The following is a 26,248-nucleotide window of genomic DNA, read 5'->3' as shown; positions in this document are numbered from 1 at the left end:
GTCCGAGCCCAACACAGTTCAAATCAAATTAATTTTTTTCTCTCTCATACTAATGACACATGTACATTGTTTGTGTGGAAAGGCCTGCTTTTATTAAGCAAGTATAGGAGGGCAGCATATGCATCAGCACACACGGGGCAACAAGCGCACGTTAAAACAGGCACGCACCTACATAATAAGCTGGTTTTAAATTTAAAATGTTCAATTATCGCGCTGATGTGACCAATCATTTCTAAATATCTGTCGGTGTGTGTATATATATATATATATATATATATATATATATATATATATATATATATATATATATATATATATATATATATATATATATATATATATATATATATATATATATATATATATATATAAATAAATAAGGTGGAAGGCAATGCAAATAAAGTTTTTGTTCAACTACATTTTAGGGTTGTCTTTTTCGTCAACAATATTGCATGTTGATATCGCCACAGTCAACATATAATGGCGGCGGTGTCGTCTCGTATTATCGTTAACGAATTTAATACTTCAGCAGAAATGTTAACTTCCAAACAGGCTAAGTGACTTGGTGGTAAACGTTGAAGTATGGATTTGATTTGTGGGGGTATTTTGCCGACGGTAATGTTATTAGTGTTATAAGTTAGCAGCATACTTAATTAACCGGACCCAGGGTGAGTCTGATTAAAACTACTGTCTTTGCCCGGTCAGCTCCGAGATATCTGCACAGCGCTGTGGAGGAAGCTCCGAAATTATGCTCTGCCTCTGTTTAGAAGTGGTGAATTTTTCCTCAACCTTTTATTGTTCGGCAGTTTAGTTTTATTCTGTGTTTTTTTTTTTTTTTTTTAATATCCAATGCTGTCAAACACTCCAAAATCCAAACCCCAAGTTCATTGGGTACCCAGGAAACGAAGTGTGATTGTGTGAAGTAGATTGGATAAACGGTTCATGAGAAATTTCAAAGACGGACCACATGCACACATACAGAGGCTTTGCAATTTATTAGATTAGATGTCCTAAGCTTGTGGTCTCCATCCCTTGCCCATGAACGAAACCTATGACTGTAGCTGCACATTCATCCCTACATTGTAAAACATACATTTTGTATTTGTAAGGAGGTGATGGTAATTGACATCACACAGTATGTAACTGGCTTAATAATCCTTCCTGTTATTGTAATAATGGCAGCTATGCCTTTAGTCATTTAGAAACCATCTAATATCGTGACTCGTTTGAGTTTTAAGTATTTTCAGACTTTCAGTGAATGGCTACATCCACAGGATATGGGCTCTACCATTCCGTCACTGTCACTCTCGTAAAGCCTAATTGCGCCTTGCCTTGCATTGTTTTTGAATCAGCAACTCAGACTAGTCCCTTTTTGCTTCCTACACACACCCAGTATTGATTGAAGTGCTCTGCCAAAACCTACTTTGCGTATGTTTGTTTATTAATTACCAGTGCAAGCAGAGCAACACATGCAGTTTGGACACATCTCGGACACATTTGCACATCTCTTGATACTAAATGGTGAATAGCAACTTGTTTTGTTCTCATTTAGTGCTGTGCCATTCACATATCAAGACTGAAACCCTTCATTAATCTGTGCCTTTGTGGCCTGGTGTGCAATCTTGGATCAAACTTAGCATTTGTTTTTCTCTCCTTGCACCAGCTATTTAGAGATCTATAATGAACGTGTGCAGGACCTTCTCAAGAAGAGAACTACACCCACAGATGGAGGCTTGAGAGTGAGAGAGCACCCCAGGGATGGACCCTATGTAGAGAGTAAGACAGGGTTTTTAATTCTCCATCCAGCGCCCATCTCAGCTTGTGTAAAATGCAGAAAATCTAATACAACTTGTGTGTAGATCTTTCCAAGCACTTGGTACACAACCACAGTGAAATGGAGGACCTGATCATTCTCGGCAATGCCAACCGCACCACAGCCAGCACATGCATGAATGACCTTAGCAGCCGCTCCCATGCCATCTTCACCATCAGCTTCACACAGGTGAGCTCCAGTGCTTAAGCGTATCCTTGCTGCTGTGTCTCATGTTGGGTAAAACATCATTTAAAAGTTTTACTGCAAACTCTTTGGGTCTAAGTAAAGGCCATCCCTCAAGAGCTCTAATTAGCCTTGTTTATCTGTTTAGTGTAATGATAATTGTCAAGATGTTTTTTTTTTTTCATTTTCAAAGGCTTTCATTTTTTCCATCTGAAGTAGCACTTTTGTCGTGATGCCGCCTAAAAGTATTCCTCTGTGATCGTGCCTCTTTGGAACTAGACAGAGATTGCTCAGTAATGTTTTTTCTTTTTCTGCCACAGGCATGGTTTGATTGGTTTGATGCAGAGTTGCCACGTGAGAAGCTGAGTAAGATCCACCTGGTGGACCTGGCAGGCAGCGAGAGAGCTGATGCCACGAACGTCACAGGCTCCAGGCTGAAGGAAGGTGCCAACATCAACAAATCCCTGGGCACCCTGGGGAGTGTGATCTCAACTCTGGGTAAATGGCAGTTACAGCATGACTGACAAAGCATGACACCACATCTTTATCTAGTATTGCGCCGTCAGCTCAATAATGGATAGAATAATGAGTTAAGTAAGTTGAATTCTATGTAAAAGCAGTCATTTTATTCACTGTGGAATCAATCCGCCCTTTTAAAAAACGAAATGCAATATAGGGGTTACCTTACTTAAGTTTTTATATTAATTTGATGGTTAGTTTAATTCCAAAAAAATGTTTTAATAATTTGAAGGAAAAGTTTACGTGATTTAAAAATGATGGCTGGAATTAAACTTGCGAGTGCAAACTACTCAATACATTTTGAGGATTAATATTGCCCACCCCCCAAATAGATCTATAGAGCTTTTGGCTAAAACATTTTTATACGTTACTACACTCCAGTTTCTCTGAGTCAGTGTTTTCTCTCTGTGTGACCTCGCAGCTGATCTTAGTGTGGGAGGACAGTCAACAAAAAAGAAGCAGATCTACATTCCTTACAGAGACTCTGTGCTGACATGGCTACTGAAAGACAGCCTGGGTGGAAACTCTGTGACTACTATGATAGCAAGTACGTACAGTAAATCAAAACTCTGACATTTCAGGCTGTTTCCAGAAAGTGTGCGTCACCCCTTTTTTTTAATTTTTATTCTTACCTTTTCTTGAAAATTATGTTAACCACATATAGGGCTGCAACTAACGACTATTTTCATTGTCGATTAATCTGATTTTATTTTCTCGATTAACTGAATAGTTGTTTGGTCTATAAAATATCAGAAAAGGTGAAAAATGTCGATCAGTGTTTTCCAAAGCCCAATATGACGTCTTCAAATGTCTTGTGTTGTCCACAACTTAAAGCTATTCAGTTTACCCTCCATAGAGGAGTAAAGAAACTAGAAAATATTCAAATTTTAAGCTGGAATTTTTTATTTTTTTGTACATTTAGTTTCATAAATAACCCAAATCGATTATCAAATGCACTCACCTAAAGGATTATTAGGAACACCTGTTAAACTTCTCGTTAATGCAATTATCTAATCGACCAATCACATGGCAGCTGCTTCAATGCATTTAGGGGTGTTGTCCAGGTCAAGACAATCTCCTGAACTCCAAACTGAATGTCAGAATGGGAAACAAAGGTGATCTAGGCAACTTTGAGCGTGGCATGGTTGTTGGTGCCAGACGGGCTGGTCTGAGTATTTCACAATCTGCTCAGTTATTGGGATTTTCACGCACAACCATTTCTAGGGTTTACAAAGAATGGTCTGAAAAGGAAAACCATCCAGTATGCGGCAGTCCTGGGGGGCGAAAATGCCTTGTTGATGCTAGAGGTCAGAGGAGAATGGGCCGAGTGATTCAAGCTGATAGAAGATCAACTTTGACTCAAATAACCACTCGTTACAACCGAGGTACGCAGTAAAGCATTTGTGAAGCCCCAACACGCACAACCTTGAGGTGGATGGGCTACACCAGCAGAAGACCCCACCGGGTACTGCTCATCTCCACTAAAAATAGGAAAATGAGCTACAATTTGCACCAGCTCACCAAAAGTCTCGATTTGTTGCGACATTCAGATGGTAGTCAGAATTTAGTGTAAACAGAATGAGAACATGGATCCGTCATGCCTTGTTACACTGGGCAGGCTGGTGGTGTAATGGTGGGGGGGGGGATGCTATCCTATCAATATGGGCCAACATTTCTAAAGAAGGCTTCCAGCACCTTGTTGAATCAATGACACAAAGAATTAAAGCAATTCTAAAAGTGAAAGGATGTCAAACATGGTATTAGTATGGTGTTCCTAATAATCCTTTAGGTGAGTGTAGTTGGCCATTGTTTTAAGTTGACAACTAAAGATTAATCTTTGCTGCTTTAACCACAAAAATACTTTTTTTTTTTTTTTGGTTATCTCACCACTTCTAATCAACTGGTGTGCTTTCCTCCATGGTGACCTCCTCATGGCAGCCGTCTCTCCTGCTGATGTGAACTACGTGGAGACTCTGAGCACGTTGCGCTTTGCCAGCCGAGCTAAAACCGTAGTGAATTCTCCCACAGTGAACGAAGACGACAGCGTGGACATGATCAGAGAGCTGCAGGCAGAGATTACCATGCTCAGAAGGCAACTACAAGAAGCCAGTCAGGTCCTGCATGTGTTCAAGCTCACATAAAAGGCCATCAAGGATACTACAATGTTTGACAGTCTTTTATTCAAAGGTTACATTGTAGGTTTGTCTTTTTACTACTACTCCAGGTTTCCCGTGGGGAGCCATTGTCCTCCGTGAAGGTAGAAGAGGCGCTGCATCAGAATGAGACAAGGGTGAGTCATCCTCTGCCAATTGGAAAATGTGGAGGAGGTTTAATGTACTCCTCTGTAAAGAAAACACCTGCTAATCCCCCCCAGGTCCCAGCACTGACCAAAGGGGTGGACCAGCAAATGGGGCGAGACTCAGTATTTCACAGGTATATCAGTGATTAATTAGGTCTTTAAATGTAGTAAAACCAGACATTACGTTCCACAAAAAATACACTATTGCACAGAGGGGTGTGTGCGTGAAATAACGCGTTCATTTCGATTTAATTAATCTGAGAAAGGAAAAAACGCGTTTAAAAAACAAAAAACAAAAAAAAACGCAGATTAATCCATTCCATATTGATGTTTGACCCGGAGCCGTTCTAGCCACCTTCAACTGTAAAATGAAGGAGGGAGACGAGAATGTTCTGCCTGGATCATTAATTGGAACGTTTACTTGTAAAAATTTCTGGCTACCGAAATCTGGTGCCACTGATATGTCTGCGCTTCTCTCTGATGCTATGAAACAGACGATACAGACAACACAAACACCGCTGCACGTGACGCTAGTTAACACTATACTCAACAGCAGCTAACGTTAGCCTACCGCTAGCTAGTAGCAGGATTAAACACGGTTAAAATGCTGACAGCTAACGCTAAACGGTGTAAAGTGCGACTGTGTTTTACTGTAGAGGATTCAACACCGGGATGTAACAATCTGCAACTGCCGTCGGAGAAACAACACAGACGGTGCGTTCAATGAAACTGGTAAACTACAGCCTCGTGGTGCATTTGAAGTTATTGTAAATGTCCTTTTCACAACTGGTGGTTTTTGTCGTTCAACAGCAATTTACTAGTGAAATAAGTTATTGTTATACATTTATTATTAAATCCTTTCATTTTGACCATATGGCCTTAGCAATAAACAAGCCGTTCTTTAATGTCACCAACTGTTAAGTACCTTTTTTTTTTTTTTACTTGATTAAAAAGTATCGGTTCAGGCACCGTTAATTATGTATGCGATTAATTTCGATTAATCAGAGTATGTAATTAGATTAAATTTTTTTAATTGTGTGTGTGGATCAACTACCATCTACAATTTATTTTAAATTACTCATATAATTGCCTTTCTTGCTTTTTTTGCTGTCCCTTTTACATGTAGGACTAAGCCCATCAGGTCATCCAGCCACCTCCACAATAATTTTAGCCATGAAGCAATAGGAGTTTGATTCACCTTATAGTTTAAACAAACTATTACTTACAAGCCAAGTGAGCGTTTGCGCAAATATCCTGGGGCCAATTTAACATTGGTTAGTTTGACTCACAATGGCCAGGTAATGTTTTCATTCTTGGACATGAGCTAGAAGATAACAAGACAGTAACTGGACATAACTGCTTTATTCCTGTGATCCTGTTTAGTGTAATTCTTTAATTTTAATCCGATAGTACTATAAAGACCTACAGCCATAACCTGTTTGGCATCTAGACATTTTTTTTTTTTTCCTTTAGTACAGAGTTGGATAGATGAGGTCAGAATAAAATGTGAGATACCCTTGTTCCCAGTCACATTCTTTGCTTTGTTTTTTCTAGACGGACACTACTAGTTTGTAAGGTGCCCTTGTTGCCTGTTTTTATTGCCTGACTTATTTTTTTATGCACCCTCGTTTTCAATTTAGCAATATGTCATAACAAATTTGCATTTCATTTTTTAAGTCCAAAATCCAAATGTATTATTTTGTGAAGAATAATGAAAACATTATGCCATTTGCCATTACGCCAAGCTTGGTACAGAAGGATATATGCAAGTAAAATAGAAGGCCATAAAAGTCTAAAGGCTTCCTCTATCAATTTTAACACTAATAATCCTCAAAGCAGCAAACTCCCAGCAGCATATTTGACAGACCTTGCAGTAAAGACATCCTCCCAGCTGGTGGCACTGCAAGTCTAGTAAACAGCTACTTCATGGAGTGGAAAGGCTGATTAGAGTAGAATCAACCTTCATTTTCCATCTATTTAGGTTTGAATTGCATCCAAAAGGGGGGGGTGTGTGTCAGTGTTTTAGGGAGTCTGAAAATGAGATGCAGACATGTCTTCTTCAACCCAATATGGTTTTTCTGAGGCTGGGACAGGGTGGCAGCATCCTTTTTATAAGCCCCCAAGCTGCAACAAAACAATGCCACTGTGTGCCAACCCAGAGTTTATGCTGAACACTTTTCCTTTGTTGAATTTGTGCCCAACCTCCCAAATAACACCAAATGTCATCTGTTTGGGACTCATCGTACTCAGCCAAGTAGCCTGTTGCATTATGCATTGAACTGTGAAGCGTCAGTCATGAAAAGTATGCGGTGACTTTTCTCTCCCATCATATTTTGTCTCCCGTCATACATACTTAGCAGCACATTCTCTATCTGATTTTGCATAGATTTAAATTGTTGATATGGCCTTTTAAAAGGTGTGTGTGTGCATCCGTCCGTCCGTCTGACTTGTAGCAGCCGCTAGTGGCACTGCACCAAAATACCAGAGTAAAGCTACACATTAAAGAAGACATTGTGTAAGGATTTTGAACACTTTACACATGAATGTGGGCCGTGTGTGTGTGTGGATAATTAACATTCTAACTCTGTATGGTGGTTAGCAGGTGACATTTAGGGGCTTCACAGCTCTTTATTTATGACAGTGTATTGGAACTCATTAGCAACTGTCACCGCTCCTAATTAAGAGGTCTTGATTATTGACATATGGCACTTTTGTTTCTGACTATCAAGCATATTAATTACAATAGTGTTGTAAATCTGTTTGCATGGTCAAGCAGTGATGTCTTCATGCTCAGATGCAACATCGCCCATCTCTACTGGCAGAGCTGAAAAATATGCCTTATTTAGAGCGGTCATGTAGAAGCACCTGTTGAGATGTATGATGCAACGTGACACCTAGATGAAAAGGCCATTTTACCGTTGACCGGCAGGCACCCTGTTGTTGCTGAAACTCTTAAGTGTTTGATGAATGACTTTATGGATTTGACATTTGTCGTCTTGTGCATTTGCATTCTGCAGATGTTAGAGCTGGTGTCTTTGCTCAGTTCAGTACAGAGAAGCACATCCAGCCAGTTTGAAGTTGGCCATTTAAAAATTCAGCACACATACTTTACAAACAAAGGCTTAATCACGTTTGTGGAATTTGTTTAAAAGTAGATTTTTCTTCTTAACAAATTACCTTGTTTTTAAATAGAATGGCTGATATAATGCAACCTCCATGTTTAAGTGTATGGTGTTGTATGCTCTCTCTCTAGCACATTGTTTTTAAATAAAGAGCGAGTCTTCTCTAACTCTTTAATTCAGTTTATGCGGTTGCTGAGAGCTAGATGAATTTTTTTTTTTTTTTTTTTTTTTTTGCTGGGACCGTAAGGAGACAAGTTGACCAAGAGCGGTGTAAACAGAATTTTGAATTCTGTATTCAAAGCAGATTTAGAATGCAAAGTTATTCATCGTCAGCTTCCTAGATTGGTTACAGGGCATGTGGGAAAGAAAGTAATTAATATGAGATGGATTCCACAGCAGCCTCACAGAGACGGCAACAGATTGAGAGAACAAAAAAGGCAGGAAGAGGGTAAAGTGAAATGTTGTTCTACTTCAGGGGGGTGTGTGTATATATACACACACACACTCTCTTGCATGCACGTGCACACAGATTTGTAGAAGCTCTACTTCACAAGTCGAGTGCTCTTCCCTAGCCAGCCTTTCGGGTCCCATGTAACGCAGTGGTGGGAGGAAACTCCATTTCAGTGAGATAAAATGAACGGCAGTGTTTCTTTGATCCTAGTGGTCTTTGTATTTCCCAAACATGCTGCAATCAGCACAAAGAAACAACTTAAGCCTTGACTGCTCTGAGCCTGGCTCTGTTTAATGTCAATTTACCTCATGCTGTCAGCAGTTATACATCATAGTTAGTCATTATTGCATTTCATGACCTTATTCATATCAGCACCTTTGATTCTTCACATGCCAGTAAAGTTTGGCTCCAAACTAGATTGACTTTTTCTTGATTACATGGCCGGATTATTATCCTTGTTTGAAACACACATGGCAAGCACATGTTATAGGTACTATTCATGCCTACAAGGACTAAAATCCCCTCTTGGGGCTGTAACAGTATAACGGTACAGTTGAATTTCACAAATTTTGCACAATATATGCTGAAATTTGAACCATTACCTGACATGAGTCGCAATAGGATACAGCATGATAATTTGACTGACTGGGAGCCCAGAACGTTTTTATCAGGTTGAATCCCTCTCTAGTTTTTAAGCACATGCAGCATGCATGGCAACATGCTGATGGCTGGAGTGCATATCAAGCTAATTACACACAACATTCAAATTACAACCAGAACAACTCTTCTCTGTGGTTGAGATTCACAAATAGCAAAGGGGCGTTTAAGAAACGACTGTTAATAAGACGCCAATTATTGTTAGTTACCATAGTGGAATACAAGCAAAAGGCTTCTTGCCATTTTGAAAACTGGCCATGTAATTGCCTTTCGCTTCACATGTTATTCATTTGAACTTTTCTAAAGAGCAGTAATCTGAGGTATAAATATGCTCTCTTTCAAGGAAATTAACCTTTTTTAATGTAACAGAGCAAATCAAATGTAGCTGTTTTTCCTCTATGGCTGGATTCAGTAAGTTACCTGCTTATCAGGAGTCAGAAAAGCATTGCTTGGCCTCGTGTGGCAGTGTTTTGAAATGCACATTAACCGAGTCGGGAACCTGAACTGTAAAGTGCTGAGAGAAATCCATTAAATTCTGCCTAACCACAGATGATGGCTTTTAATGGAAGCCCTAAATGCTGCCTGAGCCTGGCTGTTGGTCTAGGCCACAGTTAATTACAGTATGTTCACCAGCTTCCTCAATCTGAAAGTAGACTTTTTTTTTTTTTTTTTGTCATAGCACACAGGCTGACTGAGTGTGGTGAGGAGCAACTTTTTGTGTGGTGTGTGTGTGAATGCCAAAAGAAAATAAGAGGATCTCATCTGTTCCTGTTGTCTGAGGAAAGTGACAGTGCATTAATCTGCCAGGCTGCTCTTCACCTCCTAATGAAGTCTGTGAAGAATCCCTTTTAATTAAGTACAGGGGCTGAGGTCGATGCCTCTCCTTCATTAGGAAAAAAGGATTTCTCCCATCTTACAACTGCCAATGAGTGAGGTGGTGCTGGTGGTGGACATGTCTCTCACTTCACGGTCCAATCTATACGGGAAAGAGTGTGGAGGAGGTTGAAAGAGTTGGAACTAGTTTATGCAGAGTGTTGCCTCTGAATCCTCCATATGTGAGATTTTCTGCTCTGCCTCTTGGGGAGGTACTTATGATAATCCATTGCAATGTGAGGCATTAGTCCACCAGTTTAACAGAAGAATACTTCTGATAGGGCCACTCATGCTTGGGTAGAATCTGGGTTATTGAACCACAGCCATTGCCCTGGGAGGAAAAGGTTAGCAGCCTTAAACACTTTGCTCAGAGAGTTAAGTTTCTCTTTAAGTCTTAATTCAGTTTATTTTGAACCCAGCAGGTCATCCAAGGCGAAGTATTTCATTTCTTGTTGAATAATTGGCAAATTAACTGCTCACTATCTCATTCTGTCTGCAGCCTGTCTAGTCTTTTCTAAAGCTTAACTCACACCTTAAAAATGAAAAACAATTTTTTATTTTTTTTTATACAAAACTAAATGAATATCGCCCCCTTGACAGACTTGTGCTGTAAGGTGGTGTGAGTTGCGCTTTTACATTTCCTCAGCAACAATTGTTGGAGGCAGTGAAGCGGTTTATGAAGCAGATCAGAGGTTTAAGGTGTAAGTTTTTTTTTTTTTTTTAAATCACATTTTTGTAACACCATTCAATCCATATTTATCAGGGGTTTCTGGACAAGCAGAATTGATTAGAAATGAGAAATATGGACATTGAAGTGTTTTTTTACCATTTGCTTCTGAGATTTGGCATTTATGCAAACACATGCCGTGTTATTGGGGGGGTGATGAAAATGTCCCCATGAAATAATCTTATGACAAATTTTTCTACAATTAGTCACATTCCTCAACCAATAATACTATATTGAATATAAATGCTTTGTAAGCCATGGCTTGCGTTTCACTTCCTGTAATCCTATAAGGCACAGGAATTCACTTTAGTCTGACCTTCCATACAATACTGCTATCGGACACATTGTAAATGACACAGAACTAGCTGAAGTTTGTTGCCGTTGTCTAAAGTTGACATACTTTACAAGATAGGGAGTATTTTTATAGGAGCATGCAGTGTTGATGGCTATGTATCAATAAAGGCAATGGTGCATGGTCTACAACCCATCTTGTGTGCATGTGTGGGCGGTGGCACTGCGTCTGTTTCGCTCGCTGAACACAGTGTACAGTTTGACTCTCGCCACGATAATCTGAATGATTTATGGTGTCTCTTGCCGTTAGCCACTCTACAGCTTCATGGCGACGCATGGTTGGAACGCCGCTATTCTGCTTGGCCTTCAGGCAAGGAAGAGCAGTCATAAAGAATTCCGTTTTCTGCTGGTTGCCATTAAATGTCTGTCAGCATTTTAATTTTATATTGTGTGCCATTCCAGCTACAGGCTATTGAATGATATCCTCCCCCCCCCCCCTCATGGTATATTCTCTACAGGAGAAGACTGTGGTTTTGAGGAAGGAGGGGAGTGGAGTGATCCTGGACTGCCAGTTACCTCATCTGATAGCCATCGATGAAGACCTGCTCAGCACTGGAATCATCCTGTATTATTTAAAAGTGAATAGATAATTTGAACTTTGTATAATTCACACATTACTCTTTATTTGTCTCAAATCATCACCAGCCAAGGTCCAGTGCTTTTAATTGCCAAAAAGCTTGCATATTGCATCCTGACCTTTTACTCTTCACTGTAGGAGGGCAGAACCCTGATCGGGAGTGACGAAGCATCATGCAGTCAGGATATTGGTGAGTCAAGGTCACTGCACTGTATTCCCAGCTGCTGTGTCAAGCGTTAGATACAAAATAAGCCACATTTGTTTTTATCCTTTCATATTTAACTGTAGTGCTTCATGGGCCTGGGCTCCTCAGTGAACATTGTGTGCTTGAAAGCCGTGCTGGGACCGTGACTCTGATCCCTCAGGATGGTGCACTGTGTTTAATCAATGGCTCTGTGGTAACTGATCCCTGCCAGCTGACTCAGGGTAAGCATTTCTGCAAAGCTTAATATGCTCCTGATATTATTTAATGAACATTGGGTGGGATGTGGGTGAGGGAAGCAAGGCAGGTCTGTAATAATGATTTCTCTCCCAAGATTCCCAATGAGGCAATAACGCACTCATCCATTTTGAATGCAGTTATGAGATCACTGCCTTACATCTGCAAATGAAATCCACTTTATGTCCCTGGCACCCCCGCGGCAGCGCACTCAGGCCATGAGTGGATTGTGAGCGCAGCTCTCCACAGGGCAGATGCCATTTCTCTTACTAAACATTTTGAAGGGCAAGGGACCCCAGACAAAGCCCCAGGCCCTCCATTTAATTGGCAGATGGAGTTGATAGGCCCGACAGGTTTGAAGTGGGTCAGAGCATTAACCTTTCAAAGGACAGAGCCAAGCGGAGCTGAAACTCCTGCCCCCCCTGAGCAGACCCTGCTTGCCGGGGCTGGGAGCTTTCAATGCTTACTGTCTCCTCACTCACTCTGCTTTGCTTTCCAGAGATAATAACTGCACACAGAACCAGGCAGTGCAGGGCCCTGGCTATACTAGTCTTTTATAACCATTTCAATTTATCCAATATCCCCTTCAGAAACGGCTGCATCTGAAGCTATTTTCTTCAACAAATGATAGTAATTTTCCGTCCCAACAGCAGCTGGAATCCATCACAGGCTGCCCTCTCAGGTGCTTTGTCACTCGTCAGAAGTCATTAGTAGTAGCAAGATTAGTATTTGCTGTGCTGAGAGGAGGGGGGGAATGAAGAGGAGACCTCGAAAGTCTGTGGATGTGGCTGTATGAGCCTGATATACAGTATAAACCCTAATATCACTTCAATTCTACAAGACTTCTCAAGTTTCCTTGGACCATTTTCTCTGGTAAATCATTCCTCTGGTCTAGGTCACTGCCAATCACTTTGGGGATTGTGTTCTTCATGGCAATTCATTCACTTAACCTCAGCAGAGGAAAATGTTGGAGAATTTTTTGTGCCATTTATCAACTTTTCCCCAAGTTCAGTGCAGAGACGGTTCACTGCAATCCCATAATGATAGGCTGATTCCCATGGCTTTTGCTCCTTACCTTTTTTATGCATTGCAGATACTGTGCCTCACCTCCCAAAGTTTACCTGGCAGACTTTCAGCACCATTACTGTCACCTGCATCTGTCTTGGAACACATCACATCTTGTCAGTCTTTCTTACACTCTGTTGCATAATTCAGAGCTTGGTGCAGCAAATGGTAAAGTCAAAGCTGGTAAGGGAGTTGGTGATTTGCCACTTTTTTCATGCTATACCTCTTTGGTTCCCTCTAGGTGCCATCACACAGCTAGGAGGAGGAACCATATTCCGGTTTTACCACCCGAATAAGGCTGCCCAACTCGGAGAGCAACACCAGGTACAGACGATACCCAAAACCACAAGAGACGAGCCCTGTTGTGTTCTTATACTATCCTGCTATTTTTGTAAAGCTGATGGAGCCTCTTTTAGAGAAGTTCCTGCCACAACTGCATTTTCTGCTGGTAATTTTGTGAAAGCAAGTCAGCATCATGCACTTTGTTCCCATAATTACCAGCTGTAATATCTGCTTCTTCAGCAAACATTGCTCATGTTGCACTCAAATTCACACTTCACTCCACATCAAACTTCACAACAACACCACCAGTTTGTGATCCATGCAGATTCTTTCTAACCAGAATAAGAAACACTGGCCACTTTTCAGCTACTGTTTGTTTTGCTTGTTTAGCATTAAACTCTACTTTTTTGTTCTGATTAATTGGCTCACGAAGAAAGTGCCAGACCTGTACGTCATGAACAATCTCTCCACAAAATTTAATTGTTTTCAATGTTAGAGAAGCTCTCAGCTGTTCCTGAAAGGAGGCCAGGTGCGTCAGCTTTTGAAACTGGCTGCTTTTTGTCCAGCTTGCACCAGCTCCGTCTTGGCTTTCATTCACTTTCGTGTGTTTTTAAAGAAGCTTTGTGTAAATGCACACTGTCTCCGGGGCATACTGTTTCTCTCCAATCATTTGTTTTAATGTTTAAGTATTATGAAGTTTGGGTTGGGTGTAAGAATAAAAACCTGTAAGTGTTTACGTGCTGGGCAGAATTAAATAAATCACTTTCAATTTAGTTAACGATGGCTTTAAATGTTAATACTTAAGTGGTAAGTTTAAATGTTGTGATGTCACTGTGTTCTGATAGAATACTCCAGATTATCATTACATAATATTTAATATATTTTCATCTACAGAGATCTAGTCTGTTATGAACAGTGTCTATAAAAAAAAATCTTCACCCCTTTTGACGTCATGGGTTATTGTGTAACATCCAATCACATTAGGATTTTTTTACATTGATCAACAGAAAAGAATCTAACGTGAAGATGAATCTTGACACTTAAATCATTATTTGTGCAGCCATTTGTCTTTAGAAGCTAAGCAATATGAGCAGCAGAATAGAGCTTTGTGTACAGTTGAAGTGTGACAAGTGACTTTAGGTTAAATACACCAGTATGTCTGTAAGGTACAACCGCTTGTTAATTTCATAGCAAAACCTACATCATGAGGACAAAGGGACGTTCCAAACTAAATCTTGCCAAATTAACTGAAAACAAAATTAGAGAAAAGACAAGAAAAGTGCCGTTAGGTTAGTCAGTCTAAACCGGCTTACTGTAGACCAACCATCCTCAAAGTCTGTGTGAGAAGAGAACTACTGAAGCAGGTTACCGAAAGGCCTGTAGACACTGAAAAAAGGCTGATATGGTAGACAATGTGCATACAAATGCTGTTGCCTGGGTGCTTCACTACTCATAATTAGTCAGAAGGCAAATGTCCAAGGGGTTGAATACTTTTTTTTATAAACAATGAATGAGCATTGATAACTACAGGATCTGAAAAATATTGCTGTAATATTGACCCTCAATGTATTTTAAAATGAAGTTCTTGCCTAGTATCCACTGCCTGCAACTCAATTTGAGTCCCCTTTAAGTATTTCCTCCTGTGCTTTATAATATGTTGTTGTAAAATGGATTCACACAACCATTTTATAGACACAGCTGTACTTCTGGTTTTTGACAGCTTTCTGCTCTCTGCATTATTGAAAATGGCACACCATTACAGCCAAGTAAATCAGACATCTAGGTCCTGCTGTGGTTCCCAGAAGAAGTCGTTGCCTTCATTTTTTATGAATTCCAAATGAGATGGTCTCACGAGTTCCACATTCGCTCAGTCTTAAAACACAAATGGAAATGCAGTTTGTAACGGTGGTTTTTAAACAGTATATTTAAGTAATGGCAAGTTGTAACTGAATAGTTCTTAAACTGTGAAACTCCTGTAGAACCACAAGAATGGACCTGGTTGCAGCAGCTTTCACAGAATGTACAACCCTTTCATTTTAGGAATATGTGATAGTTTCATGCTGATTGCCCTCATTAAGAGGGGTTTTATTTACCAGATATTAGATTTTTGACATTTCTTCAAAGCTCTTCAATCTACCCTAATGTTTTGTGAAAAACTGTGTCAACACTGATGACCTACAGCATATACAATGATTAAACCATTGCACGATGATTAAACGATTGCACAATTGAAAATGTACCGAAAGGCAGCTGTCACTCATTTCTCACACTCGGACAGATTTACATTTCACAGTGCTGTCTCATTGTTTGTCTGCAGAGCCAGCTGCTGTCTGCCTTCAGCTTGCCCTTGACTGACATGTCCAAATCGACTGAGAATCTGTCAGAGGTGATGCAGCAAAACCCAGGGTGAGACTCATGCAGACGTGTGTTGGTGTAATGGCTCTCTCTACTTAATGTGACCCAAGCATAACTGAACCCCGTCCACCTCAATCTCCACAACGTGCCTGCTTATTGAGCAGCATTCATCGGCGCATAGACCAACTCAAAGCCATAAATCATGGCAGCATTTCTGTGATGAGAAGGGGGGGGGGGGGACATGCAAACAGCCATTGTCAGGTGCTTCATGCTGAGCCAGTGGAAATCACAGCAGGCAAGTCTTCTACAGCCCAAGGGCCTCTAGTTCGGTAGGTTGGGAACTTCCCTGTGTCCCATTTCCAAAACTACTGCAGCGCACTAAAGTTCAGCTCTCCCAAATTCCCAGTCTGATTGGAATTGACATCATTCCACTTTGCTTCACTTAGTCCACATATAGCCAAGTACAGTCTTGGGGTAGACAAGTGTCCCAGCATGTATTTAGCGGTGATTGCCACGGTTATAAGTTTTGTTCTGAAGCTGTTAGCGACTGTTGTGTCGCCAAATTAAGTTGTTTTTTCTAGAAATCACTCATTGAAATTTTCAATATGTGGTCAATACATTAAAAAAAAAAAAGACTTGAAAATGTGCTCTGTTTTTGGAGGTATCAAATCTGCTAGGTGGGCAAAATGTCTTATCCTGGGGGAAAAGTCTCATACCAGAAAGCCTTTTTAATTAACATGTATAATACATAAAATGTCCTTACCTTTGGTCTCTGTAAAAGCTTAAGTAGGCCTTTTTGATTTGAGATTATTTTGTCACACAACAGGTGTACACAGTTATGTTGAAGTGGGGACTCTGTATTGAGAGTCCTACTGTAGACACAGCTGCAACTAATACAAGCACAGTAACGTTTGACTCAGGTTAGTTCATTGAGTTGACTTTTCTGTAAAAATGTGCCATCAGGATAATTTCAAAGATATAGATAGAAATGCACGCACAGTGGCTTTAACAAACTGACCTTATGTTAGTGCTAGCTCCTCACTATTATTAACCATTTCATAGAGCCGGAGCGCATTTAAGTCCCGCCCCCACCAGGGGGGAGAAGAACTCTTCGCTCTCCATTGATGACTTGTATTGCATGAAGGTGCCTCCTTGTTAATTTCGTCTGCTAGCAAACAGTTTGCCAACAATGTAAAGAACCCATAACGTTTTTATAAGTTGCCGCCGCCCCCCAGAAATATCATTAAAACAATGCTGTGTATTGTAAATAACTTAATGTGTACTTAAAATATCTAAGTAGTAAAACAATACAAACCCAAAAAAATGCTTTTTAAGTTTAGAAACCTTTTGAGTTCCCCCTCCCTTGCCTCACAGTGGTTTGGTCCACTGCCTCCTGCACCTTAGGATCTGCACTAGACTCAGTCACATCGGGTAGTGACAGGTATGTAGTAAGTAGGCGGTTCAAGGCTATTTTATTCACATTAAACATCGGATGATTGTTCTTTTCTCAAATAGAAATGATGCTGAGTAATTAATGAATTAGTCATGACAAAATGTTCGTTAGTGTAATATAATGTAACGTTACCTAGCTTATTTAATAGCTTGTTGGATAGAAATGAACCCACTACAACTAACGTTACCACGGCGATAAGCGTGTGTTAACTGATATTAGGGTTAATATTGAAGATCTACAGTTTTGCTGAATATGAAGTTAAGTGGCTGATCAGTTAAATATATATCCTCTGTCCCAGAAGAAACCTAATATTTATGTGGAGGACGCAAGATCATTTCATAATTATAATATGACCACGTGGTGAACCTATGAACTCATATTTAGACATCTGACGTTAAAGATTTGTGGTGTTGCCCAGATAAAATGACGAGAGAAGAAAAACAGACATAAGATCCTTTTTCAGTAGGCTTACACCAAAACGCCAAGTAAGTACATTAAGTCCTCATATCAAGACAATTTTGTAACATCTTTATAAGAATGGGTGCTTATGGAAACACTGTCACTATGTCACAGGCAAAGGAGACAGAAAGAACTGAGGAACAGGGAGACCAGGGACAGTCAGGTTTAGAGTCTCAGGGAGACCAGGGACAGTCAGGTGTAGAGTCTCGGGTAAGTGTGTTGAGCTTAGTTCATATTTTTGGAGGTGTGTGGCTGTCAGGGTTAGCAGATGAGCTGTACTAGTGGCTCACTAATTTACATTATGATCAGCTAATTTAACAAGTGTACAAAAGCATTGTATTTTATATAGGGACATTTTTTCAAAATAAGTCATTGTTTTAAGGTATTTTTGTGGCTTGATTGTAAACAACTAAAAAATAAATACATGGTTTTAAAGAAGAATATTTTGGTCAATTTGGTCAGCTTTTTCATTGAATCAAGAGAAACGCTGAAAAGGATAATGGTACAGTCTCCATGCTACACTAATGATAGTATTAAGGCTTTCATCTGTGTACACATGTCCTCTACGAGTATAATTGTGGCTGTATTTGTGTCCCCTTCAAAAATTGCTCTTCAGAAATTTTGTTTATTGTCCCCCCCTACTGTTAGATCGGATTTACGCCCATGAGTTGCCGATCCGAAACTTGTAACAAAATGTTTGCTGCAAACGTAATGTCGGACATATCGTTAGTTTAGTGTCAGGATCCCACAATCTCCCCATTCTCCCTGCTGATTCCTCACGTCTGTATCCACTTTTGTCTTCATAAAAGCTGAGTTTTTCGGGTCGGCAGCTTATAAAAACTTGAGTCATGGCATATCTACCCTATTGGTAGTTAATATCACCACACAGCAGCCTTGAAGCATTTTTGCCATTTGCTAGCAGACGAAATTGACGAGGAGGCACCTTCGCTATAAGTCAACGGAGAGTTGTTTTCCCCTCCGGTGGGCGTGGCTTTCAGAGTATGACACGATGCGCTCTGTCTCTCTTAACAGCACTTTTCTTACACTACAGCCTACCAAACTCTGAGAGACATTATGTTTATGATATTTATACCCTGCCACTGCCTTGGAACTGTGTGACAGGCAATTGATCTGTCAGTGTTCATGGAATAATGCCCAAAATCCAATTCACTCGAGTGATTCACCACCTACTGAAGAAGCGAGCAATTTGAGACACAGGACTGGTCTCATGATCCATCTGATAACCCTGTTTTACAGCATGTGGCGCTGTCTGACATGTAATTTCCCTCACAGTGTAGTATCCCCAAAAAGCAGCGCTTCCACTCAGGTGATTCATACTGCTGTCAGTCCTGACACCTGTAACAGTGTTCCCAATCCACTGGTCTTACGCTGCTTGGATGTGAAAGTGTGAATATGTTTGTGTATATAGAGGATTAATTCAAAGCTTTTAGTCAACCACAGAGTGTGTGTGTGTCTCTCAGTGGTGGCGGGAAACTCGGGACAGCTTGATTGAAGTCTGGAGGTGATAATGACAGATCAACTGCAGGAATGACTGTCAGCAGAAAGCAGGTTTTTTTAATTTATTAAACAGTGTAGAAATACGGAGAGGCCAATATGGCAGTACAGCACATTGTCTAATAGACTCCCTTCACCTGGCATGCTGAACCATCATCTGTTCAAGCCCTGAAGATGGGCAGAGAGGGAAGGTCTTTTTTTTTCTTTTTTTTTTCCCTTATCTCTTAACTTAGATATGCATTCCATCCATGTTGTTCGTGCAGTATAAACTCTCTTGTAGCAAGGACAGAACTTATCTCCAAGTTTGCCTAATCATCTTGGAAATATCCCTCGGTGGTAAATAAGAGCATATCATTTGAATTCAAACGGTGGCTGTGGGTATCTGTTGAGCTCTGGGAGTCACAGGAGATATCAATGAACTGACCTGCTGTTTCTTGAGGGGTTATTCCTTTGCAACAAAAGCAACCTGCCTCATTATCGGCTACATCAGTTGGATCGCAGACTTTCCCACTTAAGAGTTAACACAGGAAGAGGCTAACTGCATTACAAATGCCAGACCTGCTCCTTAAAGCAAGGAAACACTTCACATGTTTGTATTTATTCAGATCTTTGGTTCACTGATTTGAATGCATGCGATGTCAAAGTGCATTTATGTCAGCTGAATGCAGATTTTCTTATCTAGCCTTGGCCTGAGGTGCAAAAAAATTAATTAAAATTGAGCTTTTAGTTTGGAAACATAAGATGAATACTCCTGGGAGAGACAGGAAAGGGCTATTGTCTGTTATGGCAAGTTTACATGCTTTGTATTGGTGTATAATTAATTCATGACCATCCACAAGACCCACTTCTTACATACTTGTAAAAGTTGGCCCACTTGATTCATTCTTTATTAAATGGACTGTGTAACACATGTTGAAGTGCAGCTCTTTCAAACCCAGAAAGTCTGGACTCTGAGAGCTCCCAGTGATGGAGCGGGCCAGCTGGTGTGCAACCCATGCAGCTTTTAATGGCCACCTTGGCTCTGAAAGTCCCTCATCTGACAACCCTCTCTTCCATCTCTGGCCAGGAGGCCAAGTGGCAACTTTACTATTTGCCTCCTCTGCCCACAGACAGGCTGTTACTAGGACATTGAATCTCCTGAAGTTGTTTTTTATACTGGTTAACGTCCATCACTCTCGGAGCTCCTGTGCCACTTAACACCCCCTGCCACTAGCTTTAGTGCAGCTAGAACAATCGTACCTACAAATCCATCTAGTGCAGAAGGGTGCAATTTCTTTTTTTCATTTTCGTGTCTGTACTTTAAGCTGTTCTTTTAAGTCAACATCCCAGTTTCCTCTTTCAAATATCTGGGTTGGCGTTTCATAAAACAGCCAAAAAATGAACTGGAAATGTTTGAAAATATGGTACAAGATGTGTTAAAAGGTGTGTATGAAAGGATGTAGGACTCTCCATAAAATCTGTGTGTGATTAGTGTGCGTGTATGATGTGACGACTAGGATGGATGAGAAGCTCAACCAGAAGGAGGTGGAATGGCAGCAGGTCCAAGAAAACCTGACCATATGCAACCAGGACATCAAAAGACTTTCAATGGATAACAGTGGGGCTCCCCATCAACAGAGAGCAGAAGAGAAGACAACGGGAGCAGAGATGGAAGAGACTGGCAATGGGTGAGTAAGGGGGAGGCAAACTGTGCTCTCCATGGTTATGTTAACAAATCTGGTTGTGTACCAGTTTTGTTCGCACTCATTTCACAGCAAGAACATTGTAAACCTCTGCATGTGAGCAAAGTGTGTGACAGAAAAACAATGGTTTCAATGTTGTCAACTTCTTTGACTGGGGATCCCAGGTCAGTGTTACTCCCATTTATGTGAGTAGACAAACCTCGCTGAGTACAGGACAGCCTCTGTACTGATCCTCAGGATCTGCAAAAATCCTTTAATTGTCACAAGGACCTGCACTGTGATCGCTCTTATTGATGTCAATGCTTTAGCGCGCCCGCTTTCCCCCCTCGTCAACCTGCTGCAACACACAAAGCTCAGCCAAAGCCTGTTTACTGTCACAAATCATTCTGAGCCGTAGATCTGGTTTCTGTTCCCCCCCCCTAGAGTGCAGAGTATTGTATGTAAATCCTCAAATCAACATGCACAGATTCTATTTAATTTCACAGTTAGTAGAGTGGCTCTAATCTCATCGAGCCATTTGGGCTGTTTGCTTTTCAAATCTAATGGATGTTTTTTGTAAAGGGGAGGGGCAGTCTTGTCTTTTGCCTGCAAACAGTTTGAGGTCTCCAGTGTCGCACCCCAGCAAATAATTAAATTTGCTTTTGAAAACAAAAAGCCTGGCAGCATGTATAAGCATAAAAACCCAGCTGTATTGTGCACACGCCTCCTCATATCAAACACTTTTTTTGTTTTTTGATAGAAGATGAAATCTATAATTTAATTCTTGTCACTTCACTGTCCTTTTTCAGCCAGATGGATACGCTGGCTGCAGAGACAGCAGAGTCCAAAGTGCCAAGCAGCTGTCTTACATTATCTGCCACAATAGAGACTACAGTATGTATACACCTTTTATTTGTTCTAGGGTTACAGCAAATCACACTTGATTAAATATAATAGAAATAAAGTTATCAATAAGCCATGAATAGTTTCTGCATGGAATTAAATATGACTTATGTTTCTAAGAAATATAAAGCTAAAACTGTGCAAAAAGTGATTTTTTTTTTTTTTTTTTTTTTTTTTTTGGTTTATCGAGCCACTGTTGCTGCAACTGAAGTGCTAGTCCTTTTTTGTCTTTGTGAAACAGAGCTATTGTCAATTGCTCTGTTCCCCCCCTTCCCCAGCGAAGCCCAATACAGATTTTTATGAGGCATGAAATACTTTTTCCCTTGGCTGGTTTGTTTATTATGCACATATTTTCTTTAAAAGCCCTACAGGAAAGTGTAATAGGGTTTAAATGACACTCATTTTGTGAAAGCTTATTGCAATGAGAGCACTTTTGAAGTATTTGTTTATACATGTACCTTGTTATTCTTCACTCCATTTTCCTGTGCATGTATTTATGTAGTCAAATATAATGAATACATAGATACATTTTAAAGGGGGCTGGGTGAAAGTTATTTTAGTGCCTTCCTAGCAATGACAGTACTTATTTCGTAGTCAATTGCACAGACATTTTGAATTACTGTCTAAACTCTTTGAAAATTTGATTTCCTCATTATTTCTCCTTTTTTTTTCTCTTCCACTTTACACAATATAAACTAGGCCAAACCTGGAAAATATTTTGTCCGTCACACTAGTTCTGAGTTGGATGGAGACACACTACAGGGCGGGATAAGCACCAGGGATGGCCAGGAGCAGGAGAGGCACTTGTGTCATAAATCAGCGCCATGGCTCATTTCCGAGTGGCTGTGGAGTAAAGCTCAGAGTGGCGCTGAAGTTGCAAGTTATAAGGGAGAAGAGGTTTGGTCAGGGGATGCCAGCCTCCAGCAGACAAGTGTCCTGGGCCCAGGTGATGGATGCAGCACGAAGCCAGAGGGGAATGCTAACGAGATCAAAGGCGTCGTGGCTGACTGCTGCAAGGAGAGACCTGGCTCTGGTGGGAGCTCATTAGGCAGCATGTCCCACCTGCAGAGCAGCAGAGGAACAAGCTCCACGTCTGTCCTTCCACAGACCAGCACTCATTCTCAGCTCGACAAAAGGCCTCTCGGCAGTCAGGCAGCCTGCTGTCCACCTGAAGAAACTACCTTCAAAGGCCAGTGTGGCTGTGGAGAGATGGATGGATCAGGAGGTTTGGAGGAGATCCCGGGAGTGTGTGAGACCAAGACGGCAGCAGCCATGATGCAACACTCAGGGCTGGGCTCTTTGGTCAGCAGAGCTTCTTGGATTGTCCAGGATGCAGGGCGTCTCCTTTGGAGCTCCCCCACAGTAATGCAGCAAGTCAGGGAAGAGGGACTACAGTCTATTGGGGCCCGCTGGTCCAGTCATGTTGTCTCTCTGGTCAGGGAAAGTAATGTTCTGTCTGTAGTGAGGGACAGCCAGGTCTTCTCCATGGTTAAAGGAAGCTTGGTTTTCTCTTTGCTGAAGGATAGTCACATTTTTTCCATGGTGAAAGACCTACCTCTCATACAGCACATCCAGATGGAGATAACTCAAAACTTTCAGCCTGAGGAGGCAGCTCAGATGATTCAAGGCTGCATTATTCCTGACACCACACGACTCCTAGTCCCGACACCAACACAAACCTTTTGCAGGGCAGAAGAATTGCCAGATAGTGTGCCACTAATCCCAAAAGATATGTCGACAAGGAATAAGAGTATTGGTGATCTGCGGTTACCACAAGAGCAAGACATGGCTGATATTCATGTAAAACAGGGAGACAAACTGGCTACACAGCTATTGGCAGTGAAACTCATTGGTGAGCCAGAGTTTTCCCATGCACCTGGAGACAAACTGATCGCAGAGCTCTCGCCAGTAAAACACATCGGCGAGCCAGAGGTTGCTCATGCACCTGGAGACAAAGATCAGGCATTGGAGAACTCCAGGACTGTGCAGAACAAAAACAATGTCAAAATCTTTACTCAAACATTGATAGAATTTCCTGATTCCCTTTTGAAGCTGCAAACTCTGCCATTGCCAGACATGATGGACACTTTACAGTCTATCATCTCCACCTCGGTGCTCACCTTCCAGAAGATTGTTGCGCTCTATTGGCTGAATGTTGCTAAATGCAGCCAACCTGAGCCCCGTCCTGCCCTACTGATCCTGGCGGAGACTGGCCTCTACACCCTGACCACTGACTCTGGCCTCCTGGCTGTGTTCCATCAACTCCCCTTGTTGCAGCTGAAAGAGGTGCAGATGGGCTTAGCAGGCCACAGTCTGCGTTTGATGAGCACTACAGAGGAGAGCATCCTGGGTGTCTACACCCACAGCCAGCAGCTTACCAAAGAGCTATGCTGGGCCATACTTGGTGTCACCTGCCCTGGGGACAACAGGGTCTCTCAGCACCCACTGCTCCATGGAGACTTGATGAAGTTGTCTTTAGACTGGAATACCTGTGTACCTGACCTGCTGCTGGATGCTGGTTTAAGGGTTCGCTGCCAGTTTCAGAAAAGTCTTGCTGATCTGGTTTACCTTCTTCATTGTAACTTGGATCAAAAAACAGTAACTCTGGGAGAAGTGCAGCTGCTACTATGCACAGGTGTAGGGGTGTGCATCAGCCCCAGTAGCCACACTGAGGCTCTGGCCCAGCTTTTTCTTACTGATACCCACCTTGGCCTAGTGCAGGAGGATGCTGTCTTTCACCCGACTCCACGCTCTGTCACCATAGTGCCCTGCTGTCCCCAATTCCATCACTTAACTCTCCGCCAGCGCTCAGATGTGCGCTGCGTGCTGGTGCATGATGAAGACAAGCGCGGAGTTGTCAGACTGGATGTAATCCTGGCAAATGTGGGGGGCAGGGGTCACCCTGAAAGCGTGACTAAGGCAGCTACCCCGCCTGCAAAAGCTTCAAATTCATCCCGGAATGCAGAAGTGTGGAAATTAACTTTCCGTTGCTCCTCTGAGGCCGCCTGCCTGATTAATCACTTGTCAAATGTCTGATCAAGGACTAAACAGCCAGTAATGAACAGCCCAGCTTGAAAACTCTCACTCACAGAGAGCCAAAAGTGCATCCCAACCAGACAACGCAAATTACATCTTCACTGGCAAACGACAGTGAAAACTATGACCTAGTTTGAAGTTTCCGTATTGATTTGTTTCTCTAGAAGTTTTTGTCATGTTAATAATGCATGGCTTTAGCACTTTTATCTTTAAAACCCTTGAATTTCTTTGTTCTTGCATTGTTATTGTTCTTTAATCACTAGCCACCCTAATTAAATAATTAAGGGTTGAAGGTTCAACATTGAGGAATAAAACATGTTTGTACTGGTGTCATTTGTTTCATAGGCATACTATTGTTTTTTAATATAAAGGATCTTAAAATACAAATCCCACTAAATTATGTCACTGTCATGTTTATTAAATTGTGTGTATATAAATGTATGTCAAGTTAAGGTTTTTATTTAAAAATAGATTTAATGAAATGGATGTGTGAATGTTTGTTAAAATAAAGAAGTTAAATCCACTGCTGCTCTGAAGTTGTTAACCACTTAGAATGCAGATAAGCTCTGATAGTTGAGCTTTTAACTTGGGAAAACAAAGGAATTCAGAATCTGATGCATTTCACTGCTTTGTGTAATATTTTGTCTTTCTATCATCTCCGTCAGGCTTTCTTTCTCTTCCTACCCTCCTCTCTTGTTAGCTTTGGCATAGGCTCCTTTTTTTACTTTCAGCCTCTTCCTCACTGTATCTGTATTACACTCGTATTATTGAACTCGCCACTGGATATGCACTTACATAAAGTCTTAGTATCTGAGGTCAAGGTGGACCTTCTTTGTAGATACTACCTGCACAATTGCTCATTGGGTTTATTGCTGCCAATCAAAATTAGTCTCACTCCAGGACAAGACGTGTTGATTGTATGAGAACTGCTTTAAATTTTGAAAAGGTTGATCATGCCACATCTCAGAAAGAACTTGAGTCAGATTCCCACCTCAAGAGTTGGAGCCAAAGACATTTTGCACCTCGTCATGACTGAGTGACCCCATCCAGCATGGAACATTACAGGGGCAATATAGTGCAATCAGTTCTCTTGTCTGCTACAGCATGAGGGATGGAGATTTCTCCTTGAACGAAGAAACGCATCACACCTTGTAGCAGTGAGGTTTGAGCCAGGATGAAGGCTCAGGGATGCAAAGGGTTGTTTTTCTCAAGACGGTTAATTAGCATTCAAACATCTCCTGAATATAATGCCGCCTTGTGAATAAAACACAAAAGGCAGACAAATCAAAATGAGGCTAGTTTAATATAAAATGCAGATAAAACCCTAAATTGGAAACGAAAGGTTCAGCAAGCCATCCGGTGGTTATTAGTGATTTAGAAGTATCAGTGATTGTTCTAACCATGTCATGTTAAAATGGGCAGTTGACTAACCTCTCAATAATCATTCCGCCTCCCCAGTACCATAGGTGACGCCTGCAGTATGCTGTTTTGTGAAACAATTATTTGGG

At 41.2% G+C, this 26,248-nt stretch overlaps 1 protein-coding gene across 1 annotated transcript in view; it reads left to right on the top strand.

Annotated features, from left to right (window-relative positions):
• kif16bb (kinesin family member 16Bb) overlaps positions 1-24,740 on the top strand; it is a 28,051-nt gene extending 3,311 nt beyond the window's left edge. Inside the window, exons 5-18 of the mRNA XM_078273734.1 lie at positions 1,664-1,776; positions 1,860-2,002; positions 2,317-2,494; positions 2,937-3,062; positions 4,454-4,629; positions 4,740-4,805; positions 11,454-11,573; positions 11,711-11,762; positions 11,861-11,998; positions 13,318-13,400; positions 15,676-15,764; positions 20,637-20,807; positions 21,611-21,695; positions 22,404-24,740. Coding sequence (XP_078129860.1) covers positions 1,664-1,776; positions 1,860-2,002; positions 2,317-2,494; positions 2,937-3,062; positions 4,454-4,629; positions 4,740-4,805; positions 11,454-11,573; positions 11,711-11,762; positions 11,861-11,998; positions 13,318-13,400; positions 15,676-15,764; positions 20,637-20,807; positions 21,611-21,695; positions 22,404-24,740 — 3,877 coding nt within the window. The remainder of the gene's footprint in view (positions 1-1,663; positions 1,777-1,859; positions 2,003-2,316; positions 2,495-2,936; positions 3,063-4,453; positions 4,630-4,739; positions 4,806-11,453; positions 11,574-11,710; positions 11,763-11,860; positions 11,999-13,317; positions 13,401-15,675; positions 15,765-20,636; positions 20,808-21,610; positions 21,696-22,403) is intronic.
• Positions 24,741-26,248: the final 1,508 nt, after the last annotated feature.

This window comes from Sander vitreus, chromosome 17 (genome assembly GCF_031162955.1).
Source record: "Sander vitreus isolate 19-12246 chromosome 17, sanVit1, whole genome shotgun sequence".
Taxonomy (NCBI): domain Eukaryota; kingdom Metazoa; phylum Chordata; class Actinopteri; order Perciformes; family Percidae; genus Sander; species Sander vitreus.
The sequence above is the reverse complement of the archived record's forward strand: the minus strand, read 5'-3'. Positions and strand labels throughout refer to the sequence as shown.